This window comes from Gopherus evgoodei, chromosome 3 (genome assembly GCF_007399415.2).
Source record: "Gopherus evgoodei ecotype Sinaloan lineage chromosome 3, rGopEvg1_v1.p, whole genome shotgun sequence".
NCBI lineage: Eukaryota > Metazoa > Chordata > Testudines > Testudinidae > Gopherus > Gopherus evgoodei.
The window spans coordinates 124,041,262-124,068,855 of record NC_044324.1 but is presented as its reverse complement, the minus strand read 5'-3'; the positions used below and the strand labels follow the sequence as shown (position 1 = coordinate 124,068,855).

At 40.4% G+C, this 27,594-nt stretch overlaps 1 protein-coding gene across 8 annotated transcripts in view; it reads left to right on the top strand.

The window, feature by feature from the left end:
• The window catches only part of KATNA1 (katanin catalytic subunit A1), a 28,607-nt gene continuing 1,013 nt past the window's right edge, over positions 1-27,594 (top strand). For 3 of the 8 annotated variants that reach the window (XR_003999627.1, XR_003999628.1, XR_003999626.1), the window contains exons 1-11: positions 1-106; positions 8,916-9,089; positions 9,871-10,028; positions 12,884-13,067; positions 14,518-14,639; positions 15,773-15,878; positions 19,210-19,368; positions 21,404-21,530; positions 23,227-23,361; positions 24,191-24,317; positions 27,195-27,454. Coding sequence is in view for 5 of the 8 variants with exons in the window: in XM_030556547.1 (XP_030412407.1) it covers positions 8,919-9,089; positions 9,871-10,028; positions 12,884-13,067; positions 14,518-14,639; positions 15,773-15,878; positions 19,210-19,368; positions 21,404-21,530; positions 23,227-23,361; positions 24,191-24,317; positions 27,195-27,393 (1,488 nt within the window). In the remaining 3 variants the exon portion in view is untranslated. The other 5 variants (XM_030556547.1, XM_030556548.1, XM_030556550.1 and 2 more) reach the window with 5 other exon arrangements.

Genomic DNA, 27,594 nt, shown 5'->3' with positions numbered 1-27,594 from the left:
GATTTGCCTTCGAACGGGCCACAAAGGGACGCGGCAGCCGCGGTGGGAGGAGCGCGAGCGAGAGAGGCGCCGCCGTTACGGAGCTGACGGGGCGCGCCGGAGACGAGTGAGTGTCAGCGCGTCCCTTGACCCGGCCAGGCAGGGGCTCCCGGGGATGTGAGGCTCCCCTGCCCGCCGTTCCTCCTACGGGGTCTCCTCAGCCCCGAACTGCCGTTGGACGCCAGGGGCTTGCGAGGCCGCTGCGACCCGGCCCTGCCCCGCGCGCTGAGGTGCCGGGCTCCGGATGGGGCGGGGCTGGCCACCGGCTTGCGGCGGGTCCTCGGCTTACCCGGGCGGCGGGAAGGCCGCGCCTCGCCCCGCGGCAGGCGCCTCCAGCTCCCTTAGGCGAGTCGGGCCCTTGTGCCCGCTCCTGGCTGCAGCAGCCCTAGGGTGTTAGGTCGGGTGGGGGGAGCGGAGCGCTGCGGGGGCGGGTGCCCCTTAGCGGCCTGTGGGGGGCGATGATCGGTGCTGGGGGGGTGTCTGTGTATACAGCATGTATCGCTGGGCTTGGCTACACTCGAAACTTCAGAGTGCTGGGGCGGCAGCAGCGCTTTGAAGTGGGAGTGTGGTCGCAGCGCCAGCGTTGGGAGAGAGCTCTTCCAGTGCTGCAGGTACTCCGCACCCTCATGGGGATTAGCTTGCAGCGCTGGGAGCCGCGCTTCCATCGCTGGGGCACTGTTTACACTGGCGCTTTACAGCGCTATATCTTGCAGTGCTCAGGGGGGTGGCTTTTTCACACCCTGGAGCAGAAAATTGCAGCTCTGTAAAGCGCCAGTGTAGCCAAGGCCTCAAAGGCGATTTCTTCCCTCTGACCCAGCAGCTGGGTCCCCGCAATTGTCTGGTGTTGAGGTCATGGCTGACAGACCTAGGACAGTGAGGGTATGGCTACGCTTACAGCTGTACAGCACTGGGAGTTAGGGCTGTCTTCGTACAGCTGTGTAGGGAAAGTGCTGACGTGTGGCCACACTGACAGCTACCAGCGCTGCAGTGTGGCCACATTTGCAGAATTTGCAGCGGTGTTGGGAGTGGTGCATTATGGGCAGCTATCCCAGCATTCAAGTGGGTGCAATGTGCTTTTCAAAAGAGGGGGGTGGGGTGGAGTGTGACAGGGAGCGTGGGGGAGACAGAGTGGATTTTTGGAGCTGACACTGTGTCAGTACCCTGCCTTGCAAGGTCTAAGGACCGGAAGATACACAGCACCAACCTTCAATCATTTTAAAAGTTTCAGCCTCTTCCCCCCACCCCTCTCTTATTCACTAAATGCAAATATCCTTCAGACTAGACAAGCAGCTGCTCCAAAACTGGACTCCCCCCTGCTGTGTTGCTCCTGTCCTCAAGCAAACACTAACATTCCAAAGGAATCCCCCTGCCTGCCTGTTTGTTTTTTTTAGATAAGCAGTTCCGGGAGCCCGGAGTTCACAAAAAACAGCAGAGTGGCTGAACAGGCATTCTGGGATACCTCTGAATACAGTGCTTTTGGTGGCCACACTTGCGGAGCAGTGCTGCATCACCAGCGCTGCAATTCTTATACCCCAGGCAGAGCAGGAGTACAGCCAGCGCTGCAGCCAGGGAGATGCAGTGCCGTATGTGCCTTGCAAGTGTGGACGGTGAGTAAGTTGCAACACTGTAAACCCACCACCAGCACTGCAACTCTCCAGTGTAGCCATGGCCTGAGACACATTTAGGGAAATCACTGTGGGTGTGAATTGGAAATCTCTGGAAAACAAAACAAATGGAGGAAAATCTTCCTTGGACCTCTTCTGGAGGCTGTTTAGACTAGACAGTGTTCCCTGTCTGCCTCACTCATTTCACATCTCAAATTAAAGTGTTTTGCTAAGGAAACTATAAACTAAGGCTTAAAATGAGGCCTCTGCCAATGAAAAGGATCATGGTGAAGCAAAAGCTCCTTTAATACCCCACCCAATCACTAGTTGCTATTAAAATATTTGCTAATTTAACTTTTTTCAAAGTTCTCCACCATAGCCATGCACTCTAAACAGCACATTTTTTATAACATCCTGCAATCCCTTGTCATTCATAACATTATTAAAACCTTTTTAAAGACAGTGATCAAACTGCATTTTCTATGTGAGTTGCTCCGGTAATTGCTGTTATCATCTATACCAGTCATGACAACTTGCAGCTTGCCATGTGCAGCCCTTATCACATGTGCTTTTGTTCTTCTGATAAAGTCAGAGGAGGCTAAAAGTTTTGTAGGGCCCTGAGCCAGAGCAAGTGGGAGCCCCTGCCCACCCCGTCCACCTGCAGTTCCCCCCAGTCTTCCCCCCTTGCTCCTGCTGGGGAATTGGGGTGCAGGGGCTTTCCTTGCCCCCTAGTAGGTGGAGCAGGGCAAGCCCCTGTGCCCCAACCTCACCCTCCAGCAGGAGCAGTGGGACGGAGCAGGGCAAGACCCTGTTCCCCCAACTGTGCTCACTGGCAGGAACGCCGGGTGACTGGGGTCAGGACGCGGGGACGCCTAATTGGCCAAGGTCCCTGGCACAGCCTCATTGGCCTAGTGGCTAATCTGCCACTGGATAAAGTAGCTTAAAACAAGAATGCGTGTGCCGACGTATGTCAATTATGTGGTACCGAGAAATAAATTGGCTCTCACTTCTTCATTGTATTTCTATCTGAAGCTAAGTATGAATTAATATTTTAGGGGTCACATATACACTTATGTTTATGTAGAATAACTTAGACTTGGCACTTGTCTGTTAGAAGTCCTTCTTTTATTTTTTTCTGTCAAATTTGAGTCTTCAGTACAGAATGCTGCTTACTCCCTTACGTCAGAGGATCTGACATGCTTTTAGGCAACCATTCTTGAAACACAGACCTTTTCAGTTAGTAAAATAAGAAGGGCTGTTCCAGAATAAACTCTTTTTTTAAAGAAGATGCACACCACTTCAATCTGTTAGGAAATAAACTACTGGCACATTTCAGAAAAGCACTCATGGCTAGGGGGAAAAAAAACAGAATTGAAAACATGAACCAGAATACATAGCACATAGAGTCCTGAGAGAAACACATGCACTTAAATTTCACATCTAGTATTCCATCTTGGCAACTAAAATACAGTTGCCAGACTTAACAAATCCCGTTGCTGGTATTGAGGGCCCTCATGAGTCGAGTGAGTGCTAGGGGACTTTTCATGAGTTTCTGCAGTATTTAAACTTTTTTTTTTTTTTAAATAGTCAATCTTGTAGTTAAACTTTCTGAATGTGAACTGATACCACGATTTTCCTGAGTGTGCATAACAAATTAAAATAATAAAAACTGCCTAAGGCCCCCAAAAACCTGGCTTTAGCTCAGTCTAAGCAACCAGGTAGTGTGACAAAGTGTTCCTCTGGGCCTGGAAAAAAATTCTTAGGCCTCTTTGTAGCATTGGAACTCTTCCATTAATGTTACTCTGGCCCTAGGACTGCCTCTAGCCTACTTGTGGTGCACAGTTTGTGGATAGAGTAGTTGGTGGATCCATATTATAATTGATACAGCAGCAGGCCCCCACATATGATATGTTGAATACCGTTGTGGAACTGGATTTGTTTAAACCAAGTATGTGTGTTGGGAGTTTAGGGGGTGTTCAGCCACTACATAACTTCCCAAATCTTGTATGGTGAAATTGCATAGATTTGGCTACTCGAGAGTTCTTCTGTGGAGGAAAAAAAGCATGATTTGTTCTTAATATGTGTGAACTACTGCTTTTAATCTCAAGGATTAACAATGGGATTGCAAATGCCAAAGCCTCTTTCTTTATCTAAGAGGACAAAATTCTATGTGGATTCTTTGCATTGTTTCCTGTCTGATGGTGACTTTACAAACTCATCTTCACCGTAGTGGCTTTGTCCGTAGATTGCTTCATAGAATACAGTTCTGGGAATGGTTCTAATTGATAAAAGTCTACATAGTACTATCTGCTTTATCGTCATCTAGTCCCACTGTGCACACACAAATTAAAATATTTTGTCTAGTAAAGGAGTTGATTTTCTTAGATTTGCATATGCTTGTTTGTATGTGGAACCAGTCTGGAACAGTTCTGAAAGACTATGTATTTCTGAGTATCTAATTCTAGAACTGTAAAGGTAAAGAGGAAATAGTGTTACACAGTCCACTTAGCTCATATAATCTATTCTTGTTCTTTAAAAGACAGTGTAGAATATGGAGCTCCACTAAAATGGTAACAAGCGCAGTTTAAATATCTAGGATCAGTGTGCTATCCAACAATATAAATGAAGAAAAATTGGTAGTAAAACTGTGATGCAAATATGAATGCATTAGGTGTTGATGATTTTCATAAATACCAATCTCAAAACAGCAACACTTAGGACTCAAAATTTGAAAGAAATTATCTGCTGCTTTGGCATTTTAAATTAGTCTACATTACGAAGTCAAATACGCTATGTCCACACTGCAGTTCACGGTGTGATTGCAGCACACCATACTTGTATTATCTTTACCCATACTAGTGGAGCTAAAATTAGCAGTGTAGACGCAGCGGCATGAGCTTCAGTGCAGGCTAACAAAGTGAGTATGTACCTATTTTTGCTGTTCGTCTATCCGTACTGCAATCACACATTGAATTGCAGTGAAGACGTAGCCTTGATTACAGGCTAAACCAGGGGTCGGCAACCTCTGGCACGCGGCTCACCAGGGTAAGCACCCTGGCGGGCCGGGCCAGTTTGTTTACCTGCTATGTCCGCAGGTTTGGCTGATCGTGGCTCCTACTGGCTGCGGTTCGCTGCTCCAGGCCAATGGGGGCAGTGAGAAGCCGTGGCCGGCACATCCCTTGGTCCGCGCCGCTTCCTGCAGCCCCTGTTGGCCTGGAGCAGCGAACCACACAGCCAGTGGGAGCCGCAATAGGCCGAATCTGTGGACGTGGCAGGTAAACAAACTGGCCCGGCCCGCCAGGGTGCTTACCCTGGTGAGCCGCATGCCAGAGGTTGCCGACCCCTGGGCTAAATCTTGGGCAGCAAATAGATTAAATTCTGTTAGTGTTGCCTCTTGAGCACCCACATCTAAACTGACAGCCCTCAGATGACTTTTGGAGAAACACCTGTGTTTAGTCGAAACAAGCAAAAAATCCACTGATTTAACTGTCTCTCTTCCTACTCACATTCTCTGCCTATTTTGTTCCTTTGCATGTTGTTTACTTCCTTCATTTTTCTTTAACTTGGAAAAGTCATTTAGTGGACCAGTACAGCATCAATCTTTTTTGTGTTCTCCCATTTTCCTGGCTAGGCATTCCATGCCTTCTCTTCTTTCCATTCAGGGATTATTCATTTCCTTTGTTTCCTCTGTTCTTTGTGACTTCACATACTTGGAAGAAAGAACACTTATATGGTTGAACTGTTTCCCTGCACAGATTTATAAAGAATGCCTGCTCTGCTCAGAGTTCTGCACTGTATTTATTGTATATGGCCATGTTATGGTTTTCTTGCTCTATTTTGAAAGCCTAGTTCTACATCAAGTAATGGCATGTTACTAATTTTAAAATGTTTAGTGGCATCTTGCTTAACTTGTTATTTCAGCAGGTTTAGTCATCAGTTTAAAATTCATGGGACAGGCAAACAGGTGTATCTGGTAGGATGATCACATGTGGAAATGTTTGATCTTGAATATTGCTATTAAAATCTGTGGTAGTATCTGTAGTGATCCTTGATGAACTTTATGTATTTTCTCCTACATAACAAGAGACCCTTACATAGATTTCTTCTGAAAACTTTAAGTTAAAACCTTTTCCCAAAATCTAAATTTCCTGTTCCATGAAAGGAAACTAGGCATCACTGAGTACAACTACAGAGCATGTGGCCATGAGCTCCTGACAGACAGGTTTGTGATGCTAGTGCTCTTAAAAAAGCTACATAGGGAACTTTCCATAGGCCTCAGAACCGGAACTACAAATTCATAGCGCTGTCTTTACAGCTATTTATAGAGTGTGGGGATGATCCTTATAAACTCCACTCTGTTGACCAGGATGGGAGACTCATTAGTCTTGGGTGTATAGATGTGTGGATACCTCAGTGATGGCCTCTGCTTAATATGCAATCAAAAAGGTAGACAAGAAGTTAGAATGTATAAGAAATAGCATAGAGAATAATATGGGGAAAATGCCATTATGTGAATCAGTGGTGTGGCTTCATTTGAGATAGTGCATGTATTACTTGTCACTTCATCTCAAAAAGGATATAGCATAATTAAAAGGCATTCAGAAAGATGAGACTGATTTTTGGGGCATGGGAAAATTCACATGACACTGAAAAGACTGGAATTGTGTCCCTTAAAAAGGAAAGATAAGAGGAAGTGTGATTGTAGGCAGAGCTGGTGTTACTGCCCATGCTTCAGGTTGCTCAACAATTCCCATTTTAATGCATTGTTTACACTTGTATATAATATTGCTGAACTTTAACTATTCAGGCTGAAATTTCCCCTGTCAGTTGTCTGCTTCAAGCTGAATTTTTGGGGAAGTTTGAGCCAAAATGGTACAGTCATTTCCAAGAACAAGGTTAGGGAATACTAGACACTGTTTTGCCCATGTTCAAAATTCTTGCCACTGTTCATTGGAGCGCTAACACCTCCATGCTTTGGAGCAGGGACTTGAAATTTGGCAGGGAGGGGAGCAGTCTCCTGAGTGTCAGGGATGTGCCTATTGCATCTCTGTGAAAATTTTGATTATTTTTTTTTCATATCGTCAGTGGCAGCTAGTCAGTTTTGCGCCTAAATTATTCAGAGTCCAGCTGTACCAAGCATGCTTTCTCCCAGGGCTGCAGAGGCTGAGAAGTACTTTCCCTTTAATTGCTCCTCCCTGCTGCTCTGGGAGCCACTGTGGTACTGGGCACAGGAACTGAGCAGGGAGACTTTCCTGTACTCTGGACAGTGGTAGCACTGGTAGAGCTGGGTAGTTGGAGGAGGAGGAAGCAGCCACAGTGGAATGCAGAAAGTGGGTGGAGGGTTGCAAGAGTCAGTGGATGGGGGGGGAAGCACAGGAGGAGGAGGGAGATAGGAGCCCGTTGGGGAGGAGTGGAAGAGGGGGCTGGGGTTTATTATATAGGTTCAGAAGGGAAGGGGGACAGAAGCCACAGATAGTGGATTGGAGCAGAGTGGAACAGGCAGGAGGGTCTATAACAGTGGTTCCCAAACTTTAACAGCCTGAGAACCCCTTTCACTAAAATGTCATCTCATGAGCCCCCTTCTAAAAATGAATATTTCCAGGGATTTTCTCCTTTACCTGAGTATAAATTATAAAAGCACCCAGTTTGACCCTAGGCACCCCTGTATTTGCACCCTACACACAGAGTGCAATAATATTTGTACAAAGTATGTGTTGAAGTATCATATGAAAGCTAGTAACATGCTTGTTGTTAATATAATTGTAAAATGCATGTGTAAATGTTATATATGGAGTTGTGAATTCTCTCTGTATGATGTTACTAGAACACGTTAAAAACCAGACAGCCTCATCTAGATAAAGATCATAAACAGGTCTGTCCTAGACATAGGATTGTTTACATAATTGCAGCAAACAAAGCTGTTGAGCTGAACCATTGGGAGTTATCCTGATCCTGAACCTGAAAGACCGAGAATTATCAAGGTTCCTGGAACCTAGAAAGAGACAGGAGACTGAATCTCTAGCAGGCCTTTCTGACTTGTAAGACAGAGGCATTCCCTTTGGGGATATAAGCAACAGAGTCCATCTTTATCCTTCACCTTAGGAAACAAAGAAACCAAGCAATTTGATCTCTGTGTTGGGTCCTGGATAAGCCTGCTAGTAAAAAGCTGGAAAGGAGATTGTTGGGTGAAGAATCCATCTTGAACAAAGACTGTATCTTACTAGTAAAAGTTTTAGATTTTTAGATGTTTTCACTTATTTGCTTGTAAACATATCTTTCTTTATCTCCCTTACTTGGTATCACTTAATCCATTCTATTTTGTAAATAAACATGTTGGCTTTTATTATGGTCCCATGTTGGTGTCCCTAGCCTCTGTTTACCAGAAGCTGGGAACGGTGATGGAATGGATCACTTGATGATTACCTGTTCTGTTCATTCCTTGTGGGGCACCTGGCACTGGTCACTTTCAGAAGACAAAATAGTAAGCTAGATGGACCTATGATCCGACCCAGTATAGCTGTTCTTATGTTCATTATAAATCAGTGCTGTGCAAGTTCAGTGAAGTGTGTGCTTCCAGAAAGCTAACAGGTTAGAATGTTTTTCTGTCTCTGTAAAGGCTGCAAACTAACACTTCTCTGTGAAAGTCCAATGAGAGGGACTGGTCCCACAGTAGGCGGCTTGAATAGTACTAAGGATATTATAGAATTTGGGGGCTTGAAGAGTACTAAGGTCAGCGTGCAAGGTGTACCCAGGTTGGGCAAAGTCATGGTGAGGCATGTGGGCTGCTGGTAGGCTGTTCGGTCAGAGCTCTGGACCAAAGCTGCACTGCCGCAAGACACCCAGGGTTACAAGGCAGATGGTGACCTGAACCCCAAACCATGACACTCGCTACCTCCAGATTCTTTTACCTGAAGGGATAGGAAAAAAAAGTGTGGAGGAGTGTTTTCAGTCATGGTTCCCTATGTCATGTAGTCTCTGTACACTTGCATGTACTTAACAGTAGGTTCTATACTGCATGATAATTCAACTTGCATAATAAAAAGTTTCACACACATCTGTGATTATAGACAAGTGTAATTCATTTGTATTTTTATATTGATAGTTTTTTTTTTCTTCTTCCAGTGTGTCTCCTCTTAATGAATCTACTCCCAGCATCCCTGTTAATCAATTAGATGATTAGGATATGTTTAATTATCTGGAAGTTATTTCACATATATGCTTTGACTTGTTTCCTTGTACTGAATTTTCAGTATAACTATTTAATTTTTTCAGGTAATGTTGAGTATGAGTCTTGTTATGATTAGCGAGAATGTAAAACTGGCCCGTGAATATGCGTTGCTGGGAAACTATGATTCTGCAATGGTCTACTACCAAGGAGTACTTGACCAAATGAATAAATACCTCTACTCTGTCAAAGATGCATATCTGCAACAGAAATGGCAACAGGTGAGAAATCCTGTTTTGACAGTTAATATTTCAATGGTAAAGTATTAAGCTAATATAAATGATTTAGTTTAATGTTGAGTAAGAAATGTAAAAATATCTAAACTATTCCCTGGTAAACTGTAATACAACTATATATTCTTATTTAAGGCTTCATTGGCCGATTTGTCTTTGTCGCCCCTGGCAGAGTAATGGGTGGAGAACAACACTGAGTTAGTCTTTTACTAACTTGCTTGCCAGTTTGACTTTTAACTGTGTCAATGAGTGCCCCGGTTACGCTTCAGTTTATTTAATTCTTATCACTCTTATTCTTATTGCAATATTTCAGTGCCGTGGTTTTGGCTGTCTAATACAGAGTGAGTTAAGACCACCATATTCATGTCTTCTTTACCCTCCGAAGGGTAACCCAGTCTTTTTTTTTTTTTTTTCCCCCATTAAACTGTTTTTGTTTGTTTTTTCTTAAGACTGTGAAATAAAAACCAGCAGCAGGTTCTGTGGAATTGGTATTAAACCCATCTCTGTTCATTTAGCTGACTGATTCTTCACGGGTATAAAATTGTTTTGAGACAAAAAGAAAAACAAAACCCTTCACAAATTTAATGTATATTATTTCATGTTCTGAAGCATAAGTAGTATTTTAAATGGATTAATTTAAAGCATCAGGTTTAAAATAACTAGCGAAATCTTGTAAAATCCAGCAGAGTTGATTCACATTGGCTTTAGCATGACTCTGTTACAAATTTGTTAGTAATATGCTTTAATATACTTCATATTTTTGCATTAGGTTTGGCAGGAGATAAGTGTGGAAGCTAAGCACGTGAAGGATATAATGAAAACACTGGAAAGCTTTAAATTAGATTGCACTCCCTTGAAAGCAGCACAGCAAGAATTACCAGCTCGTGATGGAGAAGTGTGGTCCTTGCCCGTTCCAGCTGAACGTAGGTAAGAAGAAAATTGGTAGGAGCAGATAACATGTAATAAAGTAAAAACATGCTCCAATTTCAATGAGAGTCTGCAGTTGGAGAAATCTTCCCTATTTTTAGGGCTAAAATTCTCATTGCAGCTAGTGTGAAGGAGAGGGAGAAGTATCTGCTACTCTAGCACTTTCTACGGCCTCTCTTTTTAGGGTCATCTTCTCCTAGTGCCTAACTCCTGGGCTTGCCTTTGGTGCTGCCTGTAGCTTTCCCAAGCAAGAGCCTGAAATAGGTATGATATTTTGACTGCTTTTGCTACCCAGTGTTCTGAGAGGTCAGTTTCACTGTTACTAATCTTGGTAATTCCAATTTCAACATCTTTATCAAGGAGCAGAGGCACTGGAGCTATGTCTGCAGATTAAAGAAAATATTTCAGATCACATTTTTGGAAAGTTGCCTTTGCAACCAAAAAGGCTTGACGTAATTACTTTTTAAAAAATGAAAGTTTAAAGTCTGTAGAAATTGAAGACTTGGGCCCGGTCCCACAAGCTGTTTTGTCATAGATTGATCCCTGTCCCCATGCAAAAGCTGCTGACTTCATTTGTACTTCCCCTAGGAGGAACAGCTTGCAGGTTTAGGATCTAAGTCTTTTTAACAGTGTTGTGATTTTTGACTAAGTATAATTCTTGTAGAGGTTTCAGTTGCTGTGGTCCTAAAGATGGAATGAGCGTTGGAAAGTGTTTAATGTTGATCAAGAAGTATGCTTAAACTGTTATTTTAGAAGTGAATATTTTACTGGCTTTAGTCTTGGATAGTGGTGGTATCGACAGTTCCGAATGAGGATTTGGGCCTTGTGCTAGGACAGTCCCTGTGTTTGAAGAATATATATATTCTGAAAGGTAGAACAGTCAAATAGGGGGTGGAGAAAGGACAGTCGGTCAGAAGATGACACATGTTCATCTTGGTTATTACCCTACCCTCCTTTTAAAATAAAATATAATAGAAATCTCTGGTTTAGTTTATTTTTAATATTTAACCCTGCCTGATCTATTTTTAAACTAACTCTAACCTTATCTATTTATAACTTCTCTATTTAAATTTGCACATTATTTTTTAACCCTAGCTTTTTTTACTTCTATTTTAATCCCACCTGGCCTTTAAGCAGTTAAATAGGTTTCATTGCTTTGCCCTCAGAATGCTGTACTTTGACTACAATATAACAATCCTCTTTGATCAGAAGCCAGAAATCTACCCTTCTGTCTCCTGACAGGCTTTAGTGACAATGAGCACAGCTCACTTTGCAGGGGGAAAGAAAGTTCTGTTTGTCACCAGACTACTAGGGAGCAGGAAGGTTAGCTGCTGCTTAACATTGACCATATTAGCATTAATTTTATGTAGGTTCTTTCATCTTTTGCCTACCACCAGGGGTCGGAACCAGGTTGGGAAAATGTGTTGCTATGGAAGCCAGAGAGAAGTTAAGCTTTATTAAGGCACAGAATCTCCCCACACATCTCCTAGGATACTCATGAAATTCTGCACATAACCCTCAACAGGCCATTCAAGTCAAACTTCATGGAGTTTCCTCTTCCTCATTCTCAGAAATAATCCATAAGAAAACAGTTTGGTTTTTAGGATTGTAAACTGGAATTTTTCTGAAAGCACAGCTGCAAAAAATATTTGTGTCAATAGGAATAAGAGTCTTGCTGGTACCAAATAATATTAAATACATACTAATGCTATACAATACATGCTAATTGTAGTTAGAAAATTGTGCATCAAATCTATTTATAGAGGAGAGACCTTGAATTTAAAAAAATTCAGTGATCCCCTCCATACTTATTTGCATGCATGTTTCTAGAGTTTGTCCAAGAGTCTCAGGAAGAGTAGGAGAGACTTCTAATAGTTTCAGTGAGAGTTCTCAAGGTGGGAAATTTACACGTTTAGAAAAAATTGCCTTCTCTTGGGTTAAGCTAGACATATTGAGAAGGTTTTGGGAAGGGAGTGTGTGTGCAAGGTTAGAAAACAAAATACTGGTGGAGCTGCTGCCTTATTGGAGGCTTGAGATGAGACTTGGATCCTGGTCAGGCAACTTTGTATTAAGAAACCTTACCTTTTTATCAGTAACAGAACTTTTGAAATATTTTGCTTCTAGGAAAGGTAGATTAGTGAACTAGTATTTCGTCTCTGGAGTCAGAATCTGATGGTTCTTGTATTTCAAAAAAAGCTGCAGTTGTACATATAGCTTTTTGTTATTGATTAAGTGCCTAAACAGAGAGGGGCAATGTTTGAAGTCCCCAAAACCTTTTTCCCGCGTTGGTTTGCAAAGTCTGTTTGTCTTTGAGGTAGAGGGTGAAATGCTCCAGTGGATTTTTTGACTTATACTGACCAGTGATCTAGCATTCATGAGAAGCCTTTTCATTCTGTGCCAGTGATCAAGGAAGAATACTCTGGTAAAGGATTTCAGTTTCTGTTGGACCATAAGCATCTTTAGGACAACCTTTATCTAAGTGGTGTACAGCACCAAGAACATTGGTACTTAACACATTATAAATGTATTAAGTGTCTGGTGTAGGTAGGCTAAGTATAGACAGAGGATGAAGTGAGTTTGAAAAGTGTGAAATCTCAGTGACTGTTCTAAAATAAAAGTCCTGTTTTTCTGAGCTTAGATAATGGTTTGGGGGTTTTTTTGGTTTTTTTTTTTTTTTTTATATTGGCAACTTGTAATATTGGTGGCATCTTAAAATTAAATAGGTAAGAAAGATTACTCAACAGATGTTGATTTTATCTTGGGCAATTCATAGATAAGATTTGATGAGGTTTGATACAGCTCATCATAGACTTTTTTTAAAATTTAAACTTTATGTATATGTTATGACCAATCAGACCTTCTCCAGGAGCCAGAAAACGTCAGTCTGTTCAGTGCAATGATTGCAGAGGTCACAATAACCGTGTAAGTGCAGCTGTCAGAGGCCCTCACCGGCCCGCCTCTCGAAATCCTAATGATAAAGGGAAAGCAGTCCGTGGCCGAGAAAGGAAGGATCAGCAGAATAAAGGAAGAGAGGAAAAGGTAAACTTGTGGATTGTTTCATGAAGTTTAGAGATTTGTGGTTTCATTATAGCCTTACATTGGGGGATAGGGAGATGACTAGTGCAGAAGTTGTTTTCTTTGACCAAACGTAACACTTAAATATGAGAAGCAATATACATAACACTATACAAACATGAAACCTTGGCACATATCTGTAAGGTGTTTAATGGATGAAGATGAACACTGAAGGATAGCATAGTTGGCTGAAGGCCACATAGATTAATTAGCATAGCCAGGGCTTAAACTTGTACATGTTCCTCTAGACCATATTGCCTCTTTGTAAAGCCCTTCTTTCTATGTAACTCGGACCTTATACAAGAGTTCATTGGACATTCTTGGACACAGCTGTTTACAAGAAAAATAAAATCTTATTACTTCAGTCCTCATTTCAGTAGCCGATTCAAATTTTCAGAGTCAGAGTGAGTTATTTTTTTTTACATACTATTGGAACGACAGTGTGAGGCTGTTGCCTTGTATCTTACAAAATATCTGGAAGCAAAATTTCTCAGGATTCAATTAACTCTTAAGGGAGACCTTAAGCCTCCCATTTAGAAGGTCAGCCTGATCTCAGCTACTTACATTTCTCCTTTTTAAAAACAAATTAGCAATATGTCTGGATTCAATCTAAGAACTGACCTATTCTTGCAGTCAGAACTAGGAACCGTTAATGGTCAGAACTGTGCAATTCCCAGAAGGACAGTATCACATAATATTAACCTGATAATGGGTAAAATAAGAGATCACATTCAACAAGTAAAATCTGTCTTTGACATAGCTTTCTAAAATAAACCAATGTATTTACCAACCTATTAATGTCCACAGAATTGATGGATAGAATCTAGGGTTTACTTCAGTTTCTGTAATCTCTAAAAGTTCTTGGATATAGGGGTGTTAGAATTTGACGCCTGGAAATGAAATAGCATGTGCACCATATTCTATATCTTTGTAAATTAAACAGCTTGGGAGTTAGACTGGTAGGCAGGGTTCAGTGCTTTATACTAGTGATAGTATCAAATCCTACTCCCATTGATTTCAATGCGAGTCTTGCAGCTCATTTTTAGTAAGAGCAGGATTAACCCTAATAAGTAAGATGCTACACTGAATCTTCAGAAAGATGGGGGAGAATTATTTAAAATGTTGCCTCTGTGCCTTCAGTGGGCTTTGCTGATGAAGTGTTAATGAAAAGTTTTCTTAACCAAGTCAGTTAGATTGATTTTATTTATTGTAATTAATAAAAGCACTTTGAAAGCATCACCGGGGCAGAATATTTATGCAGGGCTTCAGAGCTGGATTGGATCCCTTTATCCCCAAAATTCCAGCCATTGTTGCCACTGTTGGATCTATCCAGGAGATGGCAATATATAATACTGCAGTACAGCCTTTCATGAATTCAGACTGTCACATGTATCAATTCTGTTTTTTAACATAGAACAAGTCGTCGTCTGATGTTTCAGAATCTGAGCCAAAGAGGTTTGACGGTACTGGGTATGATAAAGACTTAGTAGAAGCTTTGGAAAAAGATATTATTTCTCAAAATCCCAATATTCGATGGTAAGTTTGAATAAAATTAAGCTTATATCCAGATTGTGGTTTTTCTGTTATAAAGTGAAGGCTATCTTTTTGGGACTGAGTTTTTGGCACATTAAATAATTACAGCTACATTGTGTTTTGTATATTAAAGTAACTTTTTTGCTTGCTTGGATGTTTCTAGCACTCTACTTTTAATTATAGGAAAACTGTGCTGGAAAACTTCTCCAGTCAGCCCTATAGCCCAGGCTGCTCATGCATGAGGCACTGTTTCAGTATATGTAAAATTATATTAGGTCTGCCAGTGTCTTTTGGCAAGGCTTTCTGCGGTATAGGTCTATGCTAGCTAAAGGACTTGTCACTAATGGGTCCGCCTGAATTGGTGCTGAAAATAGTGTTACCTCTAGTGTGAAGGATAATCATTTTTCAGCATTTACAGAAAGTGTTGAAACCTAGTCTCAAACAAGAAGGGAAACATAGTTTCCTTGAATATGTTCATCAAAATATCACAAGTTTAGGTTTCTTGGGCTGCCAGAGTCCTTAGTGGGAGAGCTACAGAACAGGCAGTGGTAACACACAAGCTTCCCCTAAACTGCCTTAACCACTGTTCTTCCTACCTGACTGTACAGAAAGGCTGAAGGTGCAAATGAGAACGTAGTTTAATTTCAATGTCTTTTCAGTCCTTGGCATGTCTGTGGAGATGCTAGTTATAGTGATGGCAGAATTGATGAGAGAACTTGCCAACTAGTAGTATGATTACAGTAGAGCTGGAAAGTATAATTTCCAGCTTGAGGAGACCACTCATGCTTCTCTGATCATGCTAGTGTGCTAAAAATAGAAGTGTAGCCACTGCAGCACAAGCAGCAGGAGGGGCTAATTGCCCCAAATATGTACCTGTGCTCTTGGATGGGACTGTACTCCAGGAGTCTAGTTCCTCTTGTTGGTCATGCAGCTCTGGCTACACTTTTATTATGCTGCAGGTTTGTGTATCTGAGCTGGAAATTGCCTCTTCCAGCTCCAGTGCAGATATTCCCTAGAAACAGAACTAGACCATATAGGCTACTAAATAGCTATTACTGGTAATGAAAGTGTTTGCATCTTGAATTGAGCAGTGATCAGACATGTGTTCAACATTTTTTTTTTTTCTTCTCTATCAGGGATGATATAGCTGACTTAGTTGATGCCAAAAAATTGCTCAAAGAAGCTGTAGTCTTACCAATGTGGATGCCAGAATTCTTTAAGGGAATTAGAAGACCATGGAAGGTAAGAAATTGCTAATTCTTAGCATGCAGTGTAATTCTAAGACCTGTCCTAAGAGGGGCACCTGAACTGACAAATGTTCTGTGTATAGTATATCTACCCATCTTTAACCAAAACTTTTAAGGCAACTATGTGTCATTTGAATACATATGAAATTAGTGTAGGCTGAAACATATACTGGCATGTGTGCATTCTGTTAGTATTCAAGAAAGTAATATTTCACTACATAGTTTTGAATAGAATCATAGAAATGTAGGACCGGAAGGGACCTCAACAGGTCATCTAGTCCAGTCCCCTGCACTGAGGCAGGACTAAGTATTATCTGACCATCCTTGATAGGTGTTTATCCAACCTGCTCTTAAAAACCTCCCATGACAGCAATTCCACAACCTCCCTAGGTAATTTGTTCCAGTGCTTAACTACCCTTAAAGTTAGGAAGTTTTTCCTAACGTCTAACCTAAATCTCCCTCACTGCAATTTAACGCCATTGTTTCTTGTCTTATCCTTGGTGGTTAAGGAGACCAATTTATCACCCTCCTCTTTATAGCAATCTTTTATGTACTTGAAGACTGTTATGTCTCTCCTCAGTCTTCCGCAAACTAAACAAACCAATTTTTTTCAGTCTTTCCTCATAAAATGTGTTTTCTAGACCTTAGATCATTTTTGTTGCTTTCCTGTGGACTTTCTGCAATTTGTTCATCTCTTTCCTGCAGTCTTCTGCTCAGAACTGGACTCGGTACTCCAGTTGAACCCTTAACAGTGCTGAGTAGAATGAAATAATTACTTTTTGCATGTTGGTTACAACACTTCTGCTAATATATCTCAGAATGATGTTCACTTCTTTTTGCAATAGTATTGTTGTGATCCACTATAACTCCTAGAACCTTTTCTGCAGTACTCCTTCCTAGGCAGTCATTTCCTATTTTGTATGTGCACAACTGACTGATCCTTCCTAAGTGGAGTACTTTGCATTTGTCCTTATTGAATTTAATCGTATTTAATTGAAACCATTTGTCCAGTTTGTCAAGATCATTTTGAATTTTAATCTGGTCCTTTAAAGCACTTACAACCCTTTCAGCTTGGTATTATCCACAAACTTTTAGTGTACTCTCTGTGCCATTATTCAAATTATTTCTGAAGATATTGAATAGAACCAGGACAGATCTGAGGCCCCACTATATGTGGCCTTCCAGCTCAATTGTGAACCATTGATAACTACTCTGAGTGTGGTTTTTCAGCCAGTTGTGCACCCATCTTATAGTAGATTGTCTTCTAGGCTATATTTCTCTAGTACAGAGGTGTTCAAGACTGTTTGGTGCGCCCCCTAGGGCGGCTTGGGGGAACTCTCTAGGGTGGGGGGGGAGTGGCATGCCAGGCAGCTCGTGACCACCCCTGCAGGGGTGGGAAGGGAGCGCCACTTCCAGCTCTGACTCACCTCAGCGGGCCACAATATCTGCTGTGCCCATTTCCACTTCTGGCAGACTCTGAGCCTAGTGCAGGCTCCGTCCCCAGAGACCATTGCACTTGCCTTCCCCAACCCTGAAAACCAAAGCAGGGAGGGGCAGAGGGGCAGGTATTAGCCCTGCCCTAGAGGTGCAACCTGCTGCTGAGGGAGCCTTGGCTGTGCTGTTGGTAAGTATGTGTGTATTTGAAACTTACCGGTGTTGGTAATTTAATTAAAGTTGTGTTAAGGTCTCCGTTAGGTTTATAAATAGTGTATCAAGCATACTTTTGCATATGTCTATTTATTTTTGTCTGAGTTGCAGGGGTACAACCAAAATGTAACTCAGAGGGGGGCTCAGCTCAAAGTTTGCAAATTGCTGCTCTAGTTTGTTTATGAGATGGTCAGACATGTGAGACAGTGTCAAAATGTATCCCATCTACTGCTTTCTCCTTATCCACAAGGCTTGTTAACCTGTCAGAGAAGGACACTAGGTTGATTTGAAGTGATTTGTTCTTGACAAATCTGTGTTGACTCTTATTTACCACCTTATTATCTTTTAGGTGGTTACAAATTGATGGTTTGATTATTTGCTCCATTATCAGATTACCGAAGTTAAGATGAATGGTCTGTAATCCCCTGGGTTGTCTTTATTCCTCTTTTTATAGATAGGTACCTAATTTGCCTTTTTCCAGTCCTCAGGCATCTCTCCTGTCCTCCATGAATTCTCAGAAATAATTGCTAATAGCTCAGATTTCTTCAGCCAGTTCCTTAAGCATTCTAGGATCTATTTCATAAGGCCTTAATCACTTGAAGACATCTGTCTCATTCTTTTCTTTTTGGAACCTCAGATCCTACTCCATTTACACTGATGTTCTCTGTTAGTTGTCCAATCACTGCTAACTTTTTTGGTGAAAACTGAAACAAAAAAGGCATTAAATTAACACTTTAGCCATTGCTACATTTTCAATTTTTGTCATAGTGTCTCTTCCCTCCTCTCGATCTTTTAGTAATGGGCCGACCCTGCCCCTCGTTGTCTTGCTTCCCATGAATTTGTAAAATACTTTCTTATTACTCTTTTTATATCTCTAGCTAGTTTAATCTCATTTTGTGCCTTGGCCTTTCCAATTTTGTCCATGTTTGTTCATACTTTGTAATTTGACCTAGTTTCTACTTTGTATGACTCTCTCTTGTTTCAGGTCATTGAAGATCTCTTAATCAAACAAGGTGGCCTCTTACCACGCTTCCTATCTTTTCTAAATATTGGGGCAGTTTGCTTTTATGTCCTTAATAATGTTGCTTAAAAAACCTGTTAACTCTCCTGAACCTTTTTCTTTAGCCCTGCTTCCCATGGGATCTTACCTATCAACTCCCTGAGTTTGTTAAAGTCTACCTTCTTGAGTGCATTGTCTTTATTCTGCTGTTTTCCCTCCTACCATTCCTTAGAATCATGAATGCCATAATTTCTTAATCGCTTTCACCCAAGCTGCCTTCCACCTTCAAATTCTCAACTAGTTCCTCCCTGTTCGTTGGAATCAAAGCCAGAATAACCTCTCTCTCATTTGCTTTCTCCACTGTCTGTAATAAAAGTGGTCTCCAATGCATCTGAAGAACTTGTTGGATAACCTGTGCCCTGCTGTCTTAATTTCCCAACAGACGTCTGGGTTGCTGCAATCACCATCAAGCCCTGTGTTTTGGATGATTTTGTTAGTTTAGAAAAAACCTCATCCACCTTCTCTTCCTGGTTTGGAAATGTTATTAAGCAAAAGTTCATGCTAACTAGTTTAACACCGAGGCTATCAAACAGTTTCTTAGGCTATGTTTGTTGCAGTGGGTTTTCACTAGCCTTAACAGATTTTGGTACATCACTCTGGACTGTCTCTTTTCAAATAGGGTGTGCTGATGGTTGGTCCACCTGGTACTGGAAAGACTCTTCTTGCAAAAGCTGTAGCTACTGAATGCAAAACAACATTTTTCAACATCTCATCATCAACACTTACTTCAAAATACAGAGGAGAATCTGAGAAACTTGTCCGCCTGCTGTTTGAAATGGTGACTAAAACTCTAAAAGGAATAGTGGGTTGTAACTCTGTTCCCAGAGCAGTGAAACTTAGGCAAGATATAGTGTTAGAACGCCTCCAAGCTAAAGCCTTATTAGTTATATTGAAGTTTGAGACCCTTCGTTTTTGGTGTGTGTATAAATATGCACACAGATATTATTTATGGAAAACCACTTGTAAAAATTGACAGAATGGTCTAGCTTCCTGCTTAGCATATGTGCTTATACCTCAGGTTGAATTAAAGCATAAGCACTGCAGGCCAGGCTTACGGCTACAGTTGCTGGATTCATGTGACTGCATCAGAATCTCCAGTTTCATTTTAATAAAAGGTTGCTATTCCTCATGGTTTTAAGAAACTGTGAATAGCGTAACCAATGTAGTGATGTCTGCCTGAGTCAGCAAGCAGCCAGAAACAATAGCTCGGTGGTGGAGAGGTTTGGCATCTTGTGATGTACATGTACCTGAAGGTGTATAGGAAAGTTGTACTTGTATAAGATAATATGTGAATTTAAACCATTATAGTTGTACCACTATACACCCCATGTGGACATGCTGATTCTAGTATATGAGAGCTTTTTTTTCTGGTTTAACTTAGCTTCTTTGAAAATAGTTTAAAGTAGGCTGAAAAAGCCACTCTTAAATATGGTCACACAATCATCCACTATATAAAATGCGTAGTGTTCCCTTTTAGCGGAATAACATAAGAAATTTTAATGTTCAGTTCAAATCATATCATGTGGCAAAGGCTCAGTAGCCTACAGAGCATGTGACACTTGCAATTAATTGGATGGACTCAGTAAAGACTTTTCTAGATCGCCAAGTTCAAATGCAGTGCATTCTGGGGTGCAGTCTTGCAAAATGTGGTTATTGTAGCATCAGTTCTACAAACAAATCATATCATATTGCTATGGGAACTTCAGGTTTGAATTCATTGAAGTTGACCACATTATACCTGGATAAAGGCATTAAAGTTAATGCCATATACAGCAACAGAAAATATTATATATGCACAAGGCAATATGTTATAGTTGCTGTGGGACAATAACTTTAATTCCTGGGTGTTTTTCTCTCTGCCTTTTATCAAATCTCAAGGGCTGGCTAGGATTAGCACGTGGCTGCTGTGCTACAGGAAATAGTGTGGATCAATCAGTCGGTGGCACTTGCCTGTTGTAGTAATATTGAACTGATTATCCCAGCATGGTTTTAGTGCTGACTTAGTGAGATTTGACCTTGGTTTCATTAAAGATCCCATAACACCTTTAACACATGTTACAGGTGTTAACTTTAGTGCCCTGGTCAGATACTACCTTTGATAATTACTGTGCCTATTGAAATTACATTCTGGGGTGCACATTGTCAGTTTGAGCTGGATGTGACATTCATTTCCATTGTACATTATTTTATATTGTTGCTGCAGGCTGTTGAATAGCTTGCATGTAATACTCTAGGGCAGGGATCGGCAACCTTTCAGAAGTGGTGTGCCGAATCTTCATTTATTTACTCTAATTTAAGGTTTTGCATGCCGGTAATACATCTTAACATTTTTAGAAGGTCTCTTTCTATAAGTCTATAATATATAACTAAATTACTGTTTGTAAAGTAAATAAGGCTTTTAAAATGTTTAAGAAGCTTCATTTAAAATTAAATTAAAATGCAGAACCCGTCACACCAGTGGCCAGGACCCAGGCAGTGTGAGTGCCACTGCAAATCAGCTCATGTGCCGCCTTCGGCACTCGTGCCATAGGTTGCCTACCCCTGCTCTAGGGGTTATTACACTTGATTAGGATAATATTCTGCTTTTAAATCATTGCTGCTGAAAGCATGCTTGCTCATGGTGTGTATGTTTGAAAGGCTGGAGGTAAGGGAGAAGACATGTTGCCTATTAACTTCTATTGTGTTGAATCACCAAAGCCAAGACAGCACAGCAGTGCTTATAGGCAGCTGTAGGAGATGCCACAATTCCAAAGAAATCAGCTTAAATAAAGCTTAAGATAAACTGATGCAGTTTCAGTTTCTGATTTCTCTAGGCTCGATTTTATGCACCAACAACTATATTTATTGATGAGATAGACTCTATCTGTAGTCGCAGAGGAACCTCGGAGGAGCATGAAGCCAGCCGACGGGTGAAGGCAGAACTACTGGTTCAGATGGATGGTAAATGAACTTAATCATTGTTGATGGTTCTGGGTTACAGGAAGAAATAAAAGGATTGAATTTTAGGCACAATAACTTAATTATGCTGTTTTTAAAAAGGTAGATTAAAATGATAAACACACACATTACTCAAACTCAAAAGACACTACAAATATACTGAGCTTATCCTACACTACCTTATCTACTCCCACAAACACACTCTTCAGTATCTGAATCTCAACTTCGTATTATAACTTCAGAATAACTGAGCTTCCTCAAAGCTGTGGAAACACTGAGTTCCCCCTCACAATCACAACTCTTATATAACCTTACACTTCCCACAAGTGATTTTTTTTCCCCCTTCCAACCTAATCCTTCCCTCTTGGTAGTCCAATAAAGTAAAGCAGTCAGATGTAGGTGGATAGCTCTAGAAGCAGAAAGTCCTCAAAGACAACCATCACTAAGCGCTCAGACTGTCTTCTCTACAAGTGATTTGAGTAACTGTAACCTGTCCGAATTTAAACTTCAAATGGCAGTTATCACCTCCAAAAGGATTCACATAATATACTGTTTTTAAACAGAATTTTAATAAAAACAGCACACTTCAGTTACTTTCTACAATTAATTTAAACAACTGTTACTGTGTAGGAAAAACCCACGGCAGTTTTATTTGTGCAGTAAATTAGCTAATTTTAATTTCAACTTCTTTGCTAAACACAACTGAATATGTAATTAAAGAACCCTTCAAATCCTTTGCTAATCTGCAGAATAACTTGTGTTAGAATTGCAGGAGTCAGAAAATCTTTTTTTTTTTTTTTTTTAACTTGAGCAGTCTGATCCTACACCCATTTAAGTCTATAGAGAAACTCCTATTGACTTAAATAGGAGCAAGGTCTGAGCCCTTGAGATACTTTCCTTGCAACTCAAATATTTGCATCAGTAATGAATTTTTCATTAGCTCCCTTTTTTTTAGCCATGGAATTTTGGAATATTCGCAAATGGTATCTTGATATGCTTCAATATTAGGGCAAACAGTACAGTGGGTATTCCAGGATCTATCACTGATTACAAGCAAAATCTGTCGGTTTTGTCATTAGACTGAATTACAGATAAATACCTTGGTAACAGGTGTAGGGATGACAATTCTAGTAAAACACATCTTGGTAAAAGCTATTATTGTGCCACTGATTTAACAACGCTTTACAGATTAAAATACTTACTTCCTCTCTATTCAGAAGAGTTTTAGTCCATGGACCTAATCCACCAGTCTTGAATGCTGACTTTCCTGGGACTTCTTATGTTAATAGGAATTACTGAGTAAGGGATTGCAGTATCAGGCCTACAAACTGGAGAGGAAGATCTTATTTTGAAAGCCGTAATTACACTTTTTGGCATGGCTGTTAATGAAATTTTTGAGTGCTCTTATTTTTAGTTCCATTTTGAGTTTTCACATTGACACCCTGTGATAAAGGCAGAAATCCAGGCAGCTATTGCAAAATGTTGATGCAGAAGGACATGTCCATCTTGTGAAACTTACATCAATGTTACCCTCAGTTCTCTGGCCTAGAATTTGCAGTTCTTCATCCCAAAATGCCAGGTAGAACTAAAATTAGACTTGCACTTTAATATTACACCTCAGAGTATCCATGATTCTGTATCCATATAGGATTTTCCCATGATAACTGAGTAGGTTTAACTATTTCCCCTCCTACCACAGGTGTTGGAGGGGCTGCTGAAAATGATGATCCTTCCAAAATGGTTATGGTACTTGCTGCTACTAATTTTCCTTGGGATATTGATGAGGCCCTAAGACGACGACTAGAAAAGAGAATTTACATTCCTTTACCATCAGGTACAAAGATTTTCTTAGATTTAAAGAAAAAAAAATTGATCATTGCTTCTTTTATTTTGTGATGAGTCTTCTAATTGTTAGCAGTATCTTATACTGTGTCTGACATCAGAAGAGACCTTTGAACTTTGGAGGCACTTTACCTTGAATTTATTGTATTGTTTGGTTGAATGCATTCATGGTCTGGATATGGAAGATAGCTGCCAAGTGATGAAGAGAGTGCATCAAGTTCCATAACACCACAGACAAAGCATTAAATTGGCAGGTACGTGTGGGTATAAGGCCAATGGATACAGAGATTAACCTAGAACAGAGAGGTGAAAAACAATGTAAGGACTATAATTGATTTGAATTTCAAAAACAGGAATGCAAAGTTAACAATCCTAAAAAGTGACCTGACTTTCAGAAATGCTGAATGCCTAGCTGCAACTTCTTAAGTCTAAGGAGGTTGTGGAAGCTCCTTCACTGGAGGCTCTCAAAAGGAGGCAGGATAGCCATCTGTCTTGAATGGTTTAGACATAAAAAATCCCACATCTTTGCAAGGAGTTACACTAGATGACCCTTATGGTTCCTTCTGACCCTATCATTCTAAGTCAATTTGCGATCGGCGCTTCTGAAAATCAGGCAACTTGTTATGATCCTAAATACAGACTTAGGAACTTAACTTTGGGCTCCTGTTTCTGAAAATATTTGCCTTCTGAATTGGGCTTTAGATTTAGATGCAGAATAGAGCAAAGGAGGACTAAAACTAATTAGAGCCACCCTGCGTGTATCTTATCTCTTGAATTACGGTATTATAGACATGATATTTTTTTGTGTGTTTTTTGATAAGCAAAAGGCAGAGAAGAACTCTTACGGATAAACCTGCGGGAGTTGGAACTGGCTGACGATGTTGACCTTGGAAATATAGCTGAAAAAATGGAAGGTTATTCTGGTGCAGATATTACCAATGTATGCAGGTATGTCAAAATTGCAACCTTATAACAGTTTCTCTTGTTGAATCACTTATTTAAGAACTAGTTAGCCTTAGAATGTCCAGTAGTGACCCTAATTTGGTGACTGAAATTGACAGTACTCTGAAAATACAAACCTCGTCACTAAGTTAAAGGCTTAATGTAAAGTGACTTGGTTCTCTGAGTAGTCTTCACATTTTGTCTGCTTCTTGAACTGAAAGCTCTCCAGGGCAAAGGACTGTCCCCCACTCTATGCAATACCAACTATGATGAGGGCTTCCCCAACCTAATGGCAGCTTTAGTGGTTATCAGAACAAGTAATAAGTAACCTGGTACTTTAGAGGGGACCAAAGGAGTGGACATGAATCGAGAAAAGTTTGCTCTAAATATTTGACTACTGTAAACTGAGTTGAGGCAAATACAGTGTTAGATGAAGTAGCTGCTTCTCTTGTAGTGTGTGTACGTGTGATGTGTAACATAGTGACTTTTATTTCAACTCACAATGCATGAATGAGGGAGGCATAGGGACACTGTTGTTTGTAGGATGCTGAACGTAACTATGCTACTACATTTTTTTTAAATAATTTCTGTTGTCCTAAAATATCTCTTCTGCTGGTTGACACTAGATTTACTAACAATCCGGTTAATACTGGTTGAAATATCGGTTTTATTGTCATGTTGGGAAAACTGGAACATCCAGTTACATAAGAAAAGAAACAGGAGAGAATGGAACGGAGTGAACAATTTTTTGATGGGGAGAGGAGGAAGAGGTGTTTTAGACAAATATTAAGGGAGACAAGTTGTTTGCCAGAAAATGGACAACTTCATGGTGCTGTTCCAAGGAGAAGTGCAAATTGAATGAGAAATGAAAGCACATCAGTCAGTTCCATCTTCACCAGGTGGTTCATTTCAACATCTTTCAATTGTTAAAGGTCTATGCAAAGGACCTATTCCAAACCAGAGAAATCCTTACTTTGTTCCCTAAAGCTTCTTCAGAAATATGGTAGATATGTAAGGGTCCCTTAAATAAAATCTTCAATCACATTAAATGTTTCCTTAATTAAATGTATTAATTTATTGAGAAGTAGGATTCCCTAAGAGAGATTTAGCTTTTTTAGTAAGTTTAGTGTTTTATACACATCAGAAGATGCTATGCAGACCCAGCAGAGCAGGGATTTTATTTCCTATATCAATCTCAAGATCTCTCTCCTCTAGGATTTTCAGACTTTTAGATTTTCTGGGCCTGTGAATCAGTTTGGGGTATGATCATCCTAAATTTGCTTGAATTTTGGGTCTCTCTTGCCTTTTTTCCCTGTACAATATAGACAAATCTCCAGACTTTGTTTTTAATGTTCATGGGGAAGAATAAGTTAAAGAAGCTTCTACAGTGGAAAGCAAGTGCCAGACCCTTGCTAAAGTGTCATATAGTTAAAGCTCCCAGTAGTTCCCTAAAAGAGAACTCCCTGCCCCTGAGGCCTGGCAAGTGGTGGCTATTGTTGCAGCAACTGATTTTGGAAAGATAGAGGGAATGAGAAGATCTGGTTTTTAGGACTTTTTCTTTTTGTCTCGTTCACAGCCAGTTAAAGCATTATCAGTACTACGGTATAAACAGTAAGTTTTTATAAATAGTCAGCAGTGTATCTAGCTGTCTCTTTTGACACCCAAGGCCCACCCTATTAACACTTTTATGGTGCTGAGTAATATGTCCTCTTTACCTGAGGAGGAACAAAGAAGAAAAAAATATTAGGTAGTTTAGTTCAAGTCCTTTAGAGCTTTGAAATGTAACGAAGTTTTATCATTCACTTGTGCCCCCTCCTGACAATGGCTTTAATTGCTCCTATTGGTCTGTTGGGCTTCTTTCCATCCTCATGGTGGACAAAGTCATGATTTTTATCAGCACCTCCCATGTGGCCTGGTCTACCCTTTATATTTGCTAGTGACAAAGATGACCCAGTAGCTGTAGTAAAATGAAATAGTAGTTTTAGTTTACTTGTGAAAATGCATCAACTTCTCTTTTTTGGTTGAAAATGTATGGTTTAAGAACTTGATTTCAATAAATTTACTTCAAACAGTGCAAGCTGAACTGCAGACTTTTCAGTCATTTGTCCAACTCCCCTCCCAAGTATGTGTATGTAGATGTTCACTTCCTGTTACTTTATTTGCTTACCTAACACAGGAAATATGAACAAGTTAATCATTTAATACAGCAGGAAAAGAGGGACAGTTTAAAAACACTTATTGAGAGTTGGTAGTTAAATTGATGGAAGAAGTCAAGGGTGTGGATTTTTGATACCAGACTGCCATAATTAAATTGACTTAATTGTCTAATGCAGAACAGACCTTTTGTTATCTTCAGCCAACCACAAGGGCTTTGGCTAGCTGAAAGCAACATTCCAAGCTAGAATTTGACTACTGCATAATGTAACAGGTACAAGGTAAATGTACTTTCAGTAGTACTGCAGGTAGGTGTTATTGAAGCTCTCTGGTTCTAGGGGTGCAGTTTCAAAGTGTCTGCAGCACCGAGGAAGGATGGTCCAGTAATTAAGCCACTTGTCTGGGAGTTAGGAGAAGTGGGTTCAGTTCCCTTCTCCACATACTTCCTGTGTGACCTTGGGCAATCATTCAACCTCTATCTCAGTTTCCCCCACTGGACTAAGACTTCCTTACCTCACAGGAGTGTGATGAGGATAAATACATTAAAAATTGTGAAGTGCTTAGATACCACAGTAATCAGGGGCCATTAGTACTAAGATAGAACAGAAGTTACAGTGAAAAGTTAATTTTTGGTTTTTCACAATTGGAATGTGGTGACTTAATTTTAAAGCCTAACTTTGCAGCCTTTTAAGTAACTAAATGTCCATATTGTTTCCTCTCATCGTATAGGGATGCCTCACTGATGGCTATGAGAAGACGAATTGAGGGCTTGACACCAGAAGAAATAAGAAATCTTTCCAGGGATGAAATGCACATGCCGACAACTATGGAAGATTTTGAAATGGCTTTAAAAAAGGTTTCTAAATCAGTATCTGCTGCGGACATTGAGAAATATGAAAAATGGATTGTTGAATTTGGATCATGCTAAGTCTTCCTAACCAAACTTTCCTGGGAAACCTGTCTTAAAACATCTTCAGAAGTAATTAAAGGTAGCGTTCATGTGCACTAAGTACTATTTTTTTTAACTTTCTTAACCTTAAGAGCAACATGATTCTGAATAAAGTAATTTTTTAAATTGCATGTCACTTCTGCCTCTTATTTCAATTTACTCAGAACAAGTCTCTCTTTA